The sequence below is a fragment of the Rhea pennata genome, chromosome 3 (assembly GCF_028389875.1).
Source record: "Rhea pennata isolate bPtePen1 chromosome 3, bPtePen1.pri, whole genome shotgun sequence".
Lineage (NCBI taxonomy): Eukaryota > Metazoa > Chordata > Aves > Rheiformes > Rheidae > Rhea > Rhea pennata.
In genome coordinates, this window is record NC_084665.1 from 6,012,205 (window position 1) to 6,023,892 (window position 11,688).

General features: G+C 50.9%; 1 protein-coding gene across 1 annotated transcript; it reads right to left on the reverse strand.

The window, feature by feature from the left end:
• Positions 1-1,679: 1,679 nt before the first annotated feature.
• Positions 1,680-5,259, reverse strand: LOC134139102 (uncharacterized). Its single transcript, XM_062573477.1, has 5 exons — positions 5,214-5,259; positions 4,555-4,619; positions 4,104-4,255; positions 3,800-3,946; positions 1,680-2,393 (listed from the first exon to the last, which is right to left on the reverse strand). The coding sequence occupies exons 1-5, from the start codon at positions 5,223-5,225 to the stop codon at positions 2,065-2,067; spliced, it is 705 nt and encodes a 234-aa protein (XP_062429461.1). The 5' UTR covers positions 5,226-5,259; the 3' UTR covers positions 1,680-2,064.
• Positions 5,260-11,688: the final 6,429 nt, after the last annotated feature.

An 11,688-nucleotide genomic window follows, 5' to 3' on the forward strand; every position in this document is an offset into this window, starting at 1 on the left:
ATCCAAACCCATGATTATGCAGTCCCACAGCCAAGTACCATCAAGAACTGGGGGAAAAGATTATATATAAAGTTCAAATACCCAAAGTGACTCAAGCCACAGCTACTCTAATTTCAAGGGCCCACAGCAGCACTGATACCATGATGGCCTCAGCTAAGAGGCATAAACACGTTAGGTCACTGGAAGCAAAACATTTCAAACAGAGCTTCCCCAGCCGGAGAGTGAGCTCTTCCTTCTGGCTTTAATCATTGCAGCTTTGCAAGAGGAAAGAGAAAAAAAGAATTTTTTAAAAAGAGGGGAAGCAGGGGAATAAAACCAGTGGACCAAGCACCAGAAGTGGGAAGATGAGCTGTGACTACCTTTCTGCAACCCTAATTATTTGCATTTCACGGCGCTTGGCAGATGTCACGTGGCACCATAGACACTAGGAAGAACAGTCGTTTATTAAGTAATTTATAGCCTAATAATTAACAGCTAATCACTTGAGAGTTGGGATGCTCTGGGAACCGACCCAATTCACAGCGAATATGTGTTTCTACCCGCAAGGTCCTTCCAAGGTGATCGCAGGCACGCCGAGATCACTGGGTGTCCTGCAGCAGCTCGAGATCACTGGGTGTCCTGCAGCAGCTCGGCGATAACGCCCCGGGGGAAGATGCGCTGCAAAAACATTTTGCCCGGGACCAGCACACCTCACACAAGCCACGGCATGAAGAAGGCACCCTTAGGACCTTGCACCTACACAGCCCTGGCAGCTCACGCTGCAGAGGGGAAGGAGCAGGCACGTTTGTTTTTCAAACGCTCCCGCCGTATTAATCCCGTCTTGCCTGGATAAAGCTGCGGCGCGGCACAGCCAAGCACGGCTCGCTCCTCTCTGGCAGGATTACAGGCTCTTTTTCCAAGCGAGTCGCCCCGCAGAGAAAGCTCCTTGCCTGGGCTTTTCGCTGCAGAATTCCCAGTCCCTCTGGAACCTCCTCCTGTCGCTTCTCCTCTGCCTGCATCAAAAGGTTAAGGGGAACAGGCTTTTTTACCCCCTTCTTCCCACCTGGTGTGAAAAAGCTCCTTTCCAAGGAAGCTCCGGTATTACCGAGCACCTGCTGCTTTCTTTGGCCTCGGCAGGGGAATAAGCCCACCCCGTGCACGCAGGGATCTGCTGGTGGTTTCCTTCGCCGCAGGACAGAGAAGGGCACCCACTTACCTGCCTCCTAGGGGGACATTAGCGTTTAATTTCCTCCTGTTTGCAAAGTACTTCGCAAACCCCACGCAGGAAATGCTTCGTGAGAGCTAACGGCTACACGTGCGCCACGGGACGCAACGCTCGGGCCCCAGCGTCCCGCAAAGCTCCCCCTTGGCCCCTGGTGCGGGGCAGCGCTGCGATTCAGCATCGCTCCCGGAGGGGACACGTAAGCAGGGAGAATGGTTTGGGGGACGCAAAGAGGAGGAAAAAAATCACTGCGACTTCCCCCTGCACAGCAGCAAGAGGTGGCCAGGCTTGCAGGGACCGGCTTTCGGTGGCAGACACTGCCCTCCAGTGGGACATTTGCCACTAAGCCCATCCTTACTGCTCTAGAGGGGGAGACAGCTGGGTTTCACAGCAACCCAGCATGGGGTTTTTTTTTGGAGGGTGCTAAGCAGAGATGCAGGAACTAACTTTAAATTAAGGAACCAAAGGCTACGCTGGAGTATTGAAACATCTTATTTTAATTTAAAAAAAGTCATTTAACTATAGCACGACAACAGTTGTGAGCAGACCCGAGGCAGGGTAAGCTGAGAGAACACCTAGCTGAGAGCAAGTGCTTGGCCCTGGAAGGCTAAAGTATTAAAAAAAAAAATCCCTAAGGAAGACTGGAATATCTGTGGTCTGTAAAACACACCAGAAGGGTTTATAAAGAAACATGTCAGTGTGGGAAGGCAGGAGCCAGCAATCCCCAGTTAGCATAGATAACCTGGAGAGACTCCAAGGTCTGGCACCCAGAAGTACAGGTTAGTTGCCCCAGCACATCTTCTGTTGGCATCACATTTTCTCATTTCATTGCTCTGAGCTCTCCGTCCTCCCTCACCAGCTGGTCACAGGCTCTCATCCTGCTCGATGAAGACCCCATAGGCTTGGCTGGGGCCAGCGTGGGTTCGGCAAATCCAGTCAGGCGGCCGTGCACGGACCTTGAGCTGGAAAGGCTCGAGGCGCAGGCAGTCGCTCAGATGGCTCAGCTCCATCACCACTGCTGCCTCTGGCTCCTCCTCACACTGGGCACCCAGCTCCTCGGGACAGGGATCCCTGCCAGGGCGCCGTCGCCTTGCCACCCCACACAAGATGCCAACAGCCACCAGCAGCACCAGCCCCAAGATGACAGCGGCCCCTACCAGCATTTTGGAGTGGCTGAAGAAGCTGCTGATCCCTGGAAGAGAAGGAGGCAGGGTGTCATCTCCCAGCAGAGCCTCCAAAGAGCAAAACTGCTCATGAATTCACGCTCTGCTAGAATCAGAGGTGCCATGCTCATTGCAATCCAAAGCAGACCAGTTGCTTGAGCTGAGAAAGATTTATAAAAAGATATAGAAACATAATATCCAGACAACCTGGATAGGTTTGTACTGTGTAACTGGTTGATGAATTTGGAATGGAGAGTATGGATAAAAACCACAAGTTATGAATCCATATTCAGGCAAGCTTAAGCTATTAGAGATTTAAGCCATTTGCAAACAGAGACCAGCATTTTAACATTTTGTCTCTCCATCACTGGAGAACTGGAAGCTTTGTGGAAAAGTGATGTCATGTGATGTTACCTCAAACTGAAACAAAAAGGAAGTTTTGGTGAGGCTTTAAGTACACACTCCAGAATACTGATATTTTTCAAGCTGGAAGGTGCTGTCAAGCCTTTCTTGCCAAGACCTACATGGTATCACAGGAGACCATGGGGCCTTCTGAAGGGGTGACCAGATCTGCTGATCACAGGAATTATGGCATTATAGTAACTCAGCTATCACCCTTGGCTGCAGGTGCTGTACAACAGCCCGTGCCAAGCTGCAAAGGGCAGGAGACGTGGGAGAGCTGGTGAGTAAAGGCTGGCAGGCACCAAAGTTGGCAGTGGAAGGAGAGCATCCGGATAGGAGCACTCCATGGCCGACTGGGGAAAAACCAGACGAGCCAGCTGGAGTGACACTTCAAGTGCCAAATCAACAGCAATGCTTCAGCCCTACCAACTTAAACACAGGTCACCCATGGGCTGACCATCTAGGCCAACACTCTCAGGACCTGCCAAGGACTAGAGAAGGGCTATTTCACTTCCAAGTATAACATTAGCCTCCTAACTTCGATACCTATAATGCCTTAGACACTTGTCTGCCCCAGCTTCACTCTCCCTCCCTCCTTAACATCTCAACACAAGCCCAGAAGAAAGACTTCCACAGCCAAAGAGTTTGCTTGCTTGCTTGGGGGATTTTAAGTGACAGCCAGCTAGGAATGCCCCTGGAAAGGTACAGTAAATATCCTTTCCACACCAGATGCATGTATCTGAAGCCACCAGGAATGGTGTCTTTTTTTAAGCACCAGATTTAATGCGTGTTAGCAAAGGCAGAGCTGCAGTTGAAGAGCGAGGCACTTACTTACCATTAAGCACTCGCTTCGCATTGCAAGGGACAACTAAATAGGAGCACTTTGCACAGCCCACACCAGTAGCTGCTTTGGAGGTTGTACAAATGATTTGCTCGTGCACGCGAGCCATTTGCACTGTCCCTGTACGTGCAATTACGCCCTCCCTCTGCAGACCCATCACCAACAGGCAAAGATATTTCCTCCATCTCCTACCCGAGCGGGGCAAGGGGATGCAGAGGGTGCCGGATCTTGTGGGGGAGCGATCTTCATAGCCCTCCTTGCAGCGGCACAGGTAGGTGCCCACGCCGTTGAAGCAGTCAGCTGCCTCACCGCAGAAGCCGAGGCTGCACTCGTTCACGTCTGTGACGAGGGAAGAAGTATGAGAAAGCTGTCCTAAATCTCTCTCCCACCCCATCGACAGCAGCTTACCCCACCCCACCCCCAAAAGGGCCATAAATCAAGTCAGGCTGGGCATGAAATGATTTATTTATTCCAGCAAACAGCAGGAAGCATGTACCTTCGACAAAGAGCGAAACCAGCCACGGCCTTTCCTCCTCTGCAGATGGGCTGAGCAGCTCCTGCAGCTGCGACTGCAGGACCAGAGACAGGTTCCTCTCCTCCGGCCTCAAGTGGAGCCAGAAGGTGAGCAGCAGGTTGTCTCTGCCCACCCTGCAGCCAAGGGAGAGCCCATATGAGAAAAGACCATGCTCTGAAAGCCCATTCACACCTCCCACCCAGCAGGCCTATAAAGGCCTTAGATAGCACTAAATATGCTTTTTCACTACCTCTATCCTATGGAAGAGGGACCCTTTTCTGCTTTAAGGACAAGGTACAATTTCAGGATAGGAACACAGCAGGTCTTTGCAGAGAGAAAGAGAGCAAAGCCAGGGCAAACCACTACCCAAGGACACATTACAGGTTACAGCAAAGCTGCACCTACCAAACTGGCGGTGCACCATCAACCCTACCTTCTGATATCCTTTAACTTTATTTCATTTACTCTGTTGGCAGACAGTTTCAGGTTCTTCTGGATCTGCAAAGCAATAGAGCAACTGATGCTGATTTAGTGTATTTTTGCAAACCACTTGACACATTTAAGGTCCCACATCCCCATGTTCTGCTTTCTGCAGGAGGCTGCATTAACAGCTCCCACCTGTTTATCTTCAGCTCACCTAATGCACATGGACATTTGGGAAGAGGAAGGGCAACAACCCCCATGAATGCTTAGGTGTTAGAGCACAGCAGCATATTTGCAACCCTGCAAGCCGGTGCTCATGTGCCTGCCTTCTTCTCAGCTCTGGCTACAAGCTGCCCAGTTCCAGTCACCTAAAGGTGAGCTACACCTTTAGCTGGTCGCATCCCTATCTCTGCAGGGCTTTTCACCACCTCAAGCTTGCAGAGTGCCCGGAGGGGCTGCCACAGCTCAGTCCATCTAGCTGTGGGCAGGCACCCAGGCCAGGCATCAGAACTGGCCTTGAGTGACAACTAGCACAACCACCAACCCCATTGCCAGCTCTTCATGTAGTTTTAAGTAAAACGAGGGTTGTAACAGTCTCTTGTAGCTAAACATAGGGGGTGGGAGGAGGTTTTTTTAAAATCACATTTTCTTTTCCTTTTGCAGCCTTACATGACTTTTCATGGATCCAAGAAGATACTTTCTGAGCTCTCTTCCACCATGAGGGACCCAGTTCACATGCTTGATTTCAATGGCTACTTCAAACAGCACATCTACCGGAAGACATAAGATTTTAACATGTTTCCAAAGTTCACATAATACAAAACAGGCTCTTTAAATGAGCTAACCCAGGATAACAACAGTAGCAGAAGAACTAGCACAAGGCTATCCTTGAGTAAGTCAGCAACACATGGGTATTTCCAGAGGTTTAACAACAAAACCTAGCTAATACTCAGCACTGAGTACTAGAATTGATCTTGGAGCAAAAAAGTGTACAAAGCATTAGCATACATCTGCTTGCCCTCAGGCTTCTTTAGTTGTTACCTTTCCCAAAGGTATCACTGCAATTTGTGATGGAGTGAAAACTCACCATCTCAGCACTTTCATCTGGGATCAGCTTAGATACACAGCTACGTTCTAGCTGAATCCAGGCTGCCATGGATTTGCCACTGTTTGTTATTTAAAGCATATTTATTCAATAATATTTCTCCTGTTTAAAAGCTCAACCCCCTTCCAGAGGCTCCTTTTTGCAAGCTGTTTGTGGCTTCCTCTTTCTACTGTATAAGCCTGCTTTGCTGTTAATGGTCGTGTGCATGGGTTTTGCCTCTCCCCAATTTGAGGAGAAAGGCTTATGCAGCTATCCGACGCACGCAGCCCTAAGATGCCCACTGGAGTGTATTTGAAGAAGTGAGGTTAAAATCCCCTTGCTCACATTAGGGAAATTCTCTTTAAAATAGCCAACAAGTAGTGTTCAACCTCAAATAAGCCAGCATTTGTGTAAGGTTTAGTGTCTTAACTCAAGTTCTCCAGGGTATGTGCAAAGTGGTCGCCATGCAGCTGTGGGATTGCATGACCAAATGGTCACTAAACCTACTAAGTCAGGGGGAGAGAGGAAGACAACTCAGTGAGCTACAGCTTTAGTAAAATTGTGCTGATATTTCACTCTACTGTAACACCTACCACAACATATCCAGTAGTTAAAGACAGATGCCAACTATTAGTCCTAGCTAATTTATCAGCTGCAATTGGAAAAAAAAAAAAAAAAAAGAAAGAAAGAAAAAAGAAAACCTTCTGGATGAGCACAATGTTTTAAGTCCTGCTTAAATCTTTGCATCACTTACCTCCAGGATGGTGCTGGGATCGCAGCGCAGTGGCATTCTCAAGGGATGCCAAAACAGAAGCCAGATCTGTCAGAGCAAGGAAAAGATTCAGGCTATGGACCTTGGCATGCAGGTGAGGGGGAAGGGTATTAATTATGGGTCGCTTCATAGTCAGAGCACCATGTGCCAGCTCCTTCCTAGATTCATTGCACCAAAGTCGTAAGTCAAGCTGTAAATACAAGCTGTTCTTCTCTACAGTGAGAAGGGCTCATTAGAAATTAATCACCTCAATAAACCTCATCTCCATTTCTGGAAGTGGATGAAGTGTTACCCTGTGAAGTTGCCCAAACTGCAGCCAGCAGAGCTGTCTTGGACTGTTCATGGAGCAAAGAGGCTTTGGCCTTGTATATGAGATGTCAGCAGTGACAAAACCAAATCAGCACTTCTCCACAAAGGAGCAAGAACAGCTGGGTGTGGGAGAAAGCTTTCCTTTCGTGCAGAAACTAAGGTTATTTGTGGCTAAATCTTCCTATGAAAGAAGTCCACTATCAGTTTCTAAAATTTTAGGGGGAGACACCCAGCCCTTCTCTCCCTGTTCTTCCTCTAGAGTCTGGTGCTCAAATGCAGTTATAACTCTTTGGAGCATCATGCTACAGCTGCAGAAAGCAACACAAGGCAGTGCTGCTGGACACTAAGGGCACTTGCAGTCTACTTTGGGTGTAAAGTCCTTGCTGAGAGGCCAGCTCCTCCACAGGTAACCAGGCCTGGAACCAACCTCACCCATTAAGATGGCCCCATCTCAGCTATTCATGTTAGAACAAACCACCCTGTGTCTATCCAAGTATCGCCTTCCTTGAATGCGGCAGGAAGGAAGTCCCACTGTACGTACCAGGACACTGACACCTCTTACAAGTGCCTCTTGACTGGAAATGGCTGTTGTGCAGTGTCAGGCATCAGAAATAACCTCAGAGATCTTACCAAAGAGATCTTCCTGCCTTTCTCCTGGCATTGCCGTATCTTCAGCAGTCACATCAGGAGAGTGGTAGAGAGGAGAAGGTTTCACATTTGTGTTAAGTGGTGGCTCTTCCATCACCACCACCTGTGGATGAAAGTGTCTAGTGGCAGCAGCCACTCCTGCCAACAGGCTGCTGCGCGTCTGAGCCAGGTTAGGCAGGATTTTGGTAGCTGAGGGCCCAGCAGAGCTGCTGGGTACTTCCAAGGGGAAGTCGGTAGTGCTGCAGGGGGCTGTGGGGATCAGAGCAGGCTCTGGCTGTCTACCTGCCTCTGCAATATCCAGGGCTGGCAGCTCAGCATTTTGCCCAGTGTCTCCCCTGGCTACAGCTGGCTCCACCAACACCTCTTCACTGTCTCCTCTCCCCTCGATGCTGCCACCTCTAAGGCTCCTTTCCAGCTCTGTTTCATCTTCCAGTAGACCAAGCTCGCCCCCATTAGCGCCTTCCTTGAAATCATGAGGGTGTCTGACCTTGCTGGAGATATCCGAGACAGGAGCTACCGTATCATTAGAAGAGCTCACGGTTGCATAGTCTCTGAATACGTAATACTGTCCTTTAAAGTGTTTGTATTCACTGCTTATTGAACCGCTCCCTAATAGAAGTAACACATAGACCGCTGTAGCTTGTGTAGCGAAGATCAAAGTACCTCGGTTGTGGCAGGCATACACTACTTTTGTTTCCACACTGGACAAGACTCCTTGGAAAATCATCTTATCCTGGTTCTTATCACAGCCTTCACTTGCCTGAAACCCTTGGATGTAGATCAGGATATGTTTCTGGGGGCCAGCCCAGATGGTCCAATTGCACCAAATGTTGGTTTTAATGTCACTGTGCAATGGAGGGTAGAACAAGCCAAATTCATCCTGCAAGACAACATGGCAGCTCCTAACAGGGAAGTACTCCACCGTCCAGGGCAGTCCCAGCTCTGGCAAGTCAGGACACACAAGCAGAGAGGAAACACATGGTCAGCAGTTATTTTATGCACCAAGAAACAGATATCACTTCTAGGAGCAGTGCAAATGACCACAGAAGGTAAGGCCCTCTGCTTCAAATCCTCTCCTACTGCAAGATTTCTATAGTTCAGTCTCCATAGCCACATCTCAGATGGGCAATAGGGGCTGAGCCCGCTTTATGATGGTCTAGCCCTTCATGGTCCATCTAGACTCCAACTGTACCTACCCTGCCCAACTTGTGTCAGCAGCAGCTTGTATTAGATGGTTTTGCATCCAACCAAACTTCTGTTGATGAGACCACCATTTGGGAAACCTCCTGCACTCAGACAGCTAGCATTACATTTGCTAATTTAGGAGTGCAGGTTACAGATACGTCCTCACCCTCACCATCATGCATGAGCTCTGCCTACAGAGGAGAGCTTATGCAAGGATACCAAATATTAAAGACCTACCAGCACGTTTGTGATGTTGTCCTCCTTCTGGTGTCCATATGCCTTGGGGTACAGGCTCAGAGGGCAGAGACACAGGCGCCAACAGGAGGGATGGGGCCACCAGGTCCTCTAGCTGAGGAGTCCCCATGCCAAGCTGTGGATCAAGGACCTGCTGCTGAGCAGCACTGGCCATGGGGAAGGACCCCCCATGCACCCCATCTGCAGGGGCCAAAGCTTCCCACCTCCAGCTGCTTTCTCCATCCCCATCCAGCATGAGCTTTCTCACACCAGGACTGAGGCAGCTGGGGGATGCAAGCAGTCCTTTGAAGTCACCTCCTTGCAGGGCACTTGGGGCAATAGAGGTCCAAGCCCCATCCAAGCCATTCAGGGCAAAGGCAGATGGCACAGGAGGCTCCATCTCCTCACCAAGTCCACCCAGCTCCTGGGCTTGTGACACTGCAAAGGTCTCAGCATCTGTGGTGAAGACAGCAAAAGATTCCGACACCCCCAGCTCCATAGGCTGTTCTGGAGGCACAGTCACTGCTGGGGTGAAGTCACTGGAGCTCAGCTCTGCAGCGACAGGGTCTGGGTTGGGGCATACTGACATAGGGGTCATTTCCATCCCAAGGGGGGAAAATGCCAGCTCTGACCCAGAGAGAACACGTCCTCGTGCTGCTGGCAGAAGCGGAATAGCCAATGGCAGCTGCGACCTGGTGCTGCTCGGGCAGCAGCAGCTTTTTACACCCAAAGAGGTCACCTGGTGCACAGAACCACCATGTTGGCCAACTCTCCTGAGGTCTGTAGGGGCTAATTTGAGGACACAGCTGCTATGTGTGCTCAGCTGAGGTTGGCCTTTGAGGACATCCCATGATGCTGTAGGACGTAGCACCTTTTTCACCTCATTAACTCCCCTGAAACTTCCTGTGGCAGAAACACTCATGAATATCGTATCATGGAGGACACTTGTTCTCAGTTCAGGTTCAGTCACGGGCAAAGCCTCAGAAAAGCTTCTCCCAGGTAGCAGTGGCGAGCGATCCCCATTTACCACTTCATTTCGGCTAGTCAAGCTTGGCATCAGGCTCTCGACAAGACTGCTTGCTGCTCCATCAGCCACGCTGCTTAAGAGGGGACACCTTTTGAAGGTCTCCAACCCAACCATGCCAAGCCCCAGGTACATGGCAGGATCAACACCCTCTTCTCTTTCTCCTCTATCAGGAGAGAAATCCTGTGAAGGCACAGCCAAGTCCAGGTCACTTACGTGTGTTGGTTTAATACTAAACTGTGGGTCTCCCAGATCTTTGGGCTGCAGAGCAGGGTGCAGGAGAGCCTGCTTGCTCTCCAGGCCTATGCCAGCAGTCCTCAGAAGAGGCTGCTCTCCTTGCAAGGTGCCAAACAACGGTGTTTCAGAAAGCAGGCTTGAAAATTTGTGCGTATAACCAAAATCCACAGCAATGTCTCCGCTTGTGGAGAGACTCAGCCCCAAGCTATCCAGTGTTGCAGTGGGGCTTGCACCCCAAGCGGTTCCTCTGCCTTGATCCTGCCCACAGGGCACTGGAGCCACTGGCCAAGGGGGGTCCAGCTCACAAGGAGCATTTGTTTCCAGCAGCTCTGTCCTCGGCTCTCGCTGCGACACTGCGATTGAGGTGCCAACTGCCATGGGCTTGTCAGGGCTCCCAAGGCTCATAGTGGTTGCAAAGCCCAGCGTGTCTCTAAGGTCTTCCACCACCCCAGACTGAAGAATATGATCTCGCTTTGGTAGTTTTGAAGAGGGAGTTTCAGAAGTCAAACCCTCTCTGGAGGATGATTCCTCTTCCGTGTTGCGAAAGATGTAATACTTGCCTTTAAATTGCGTGTCTCTGCAGTTGGGCAGGTATGTCTTCAGTAGCACAACATGGACAGCCTCAGCAAAGGTGGCAAAAACATGCATCTCCTTTTTCCAACAAGCATAAACCACACTGTCCTCTACTAGTGAGGATACTCCTTCAAAAAGGATCTTGTCCTCATTTTTGTTGCAATCCTCCTTAGTTGTAAATCCTTGAATATAAATAATTATGTGCTTTCTGGAGCCTGCCCAGATAGTCCAGTTGCACCAGAAGTTTATTGGGGAATCGCTGTGATACACTGGAGGAGAAAACTCCCCATACTTGTCCTGCAGGACTCTGTGGCAGCTTCTCATAGAAACGTATGCCAATATCCATGAAAACTCCAGCCCTAAAAGACAAGGAGCAACAGATTTAAGTTTTCCCTCCATCTCCACTTTTCTGCAAGCCTTATTTCTGGAAGGCCTCAATCTTCAAACTCCCTCAGCCCTTCCCTATTTTGCTGCTGTTTCTCCACCAGCTTGGTTTGTGCTGGAAGGAGGTGCTACCTCTGCAGCACAGGCTGGTGCTCCGGGCTAGAGGAGGCAGCCAAAGGTCTTGTGGCTCAGGTTCATCCCTGACAGCAGGTCCAGGCTATTGTGGACCTAAGCTAAAGGCTCAGCTGCCCCCAGCAGAAGGCAGAGGTACAAAAGCAGCCATGGTGCTATCACAGGTGGCTTCAGCAAGCCCTTCGCTGCAAGGGCTGCACTTCCTCACCGGGGCTTCCCGACGCCACCGCACAACCCACGGGGAGCGCGCGGAAACCCCGGCGCCTTTCGGCCGCCTTGCCCCCCGTGGCGTGCCGGGGCTGCGCTGGGGTCCGGCTTCCCCAGCCCTCCCGCCGTATCGCGGCCAGGCGCTCTGCTCGATGGGCCAAGCCAACCGCCCGCCGGCTAGCGGGGTCCCGAGCGGGCAGGGGGCCCTGCCCCACGGCACGCAGCGGGGCGCCCGGGGCCGACGTCGGCCGCTGCCCCGAGAGCCGCCCCCTCACCTGGCGCCGCCGGGCGACGCTCCGGGGGGGACCCGCACGCCTGCAAGAGAAACAGGGTCGCTGCAGCGCCCGGGAGCCGA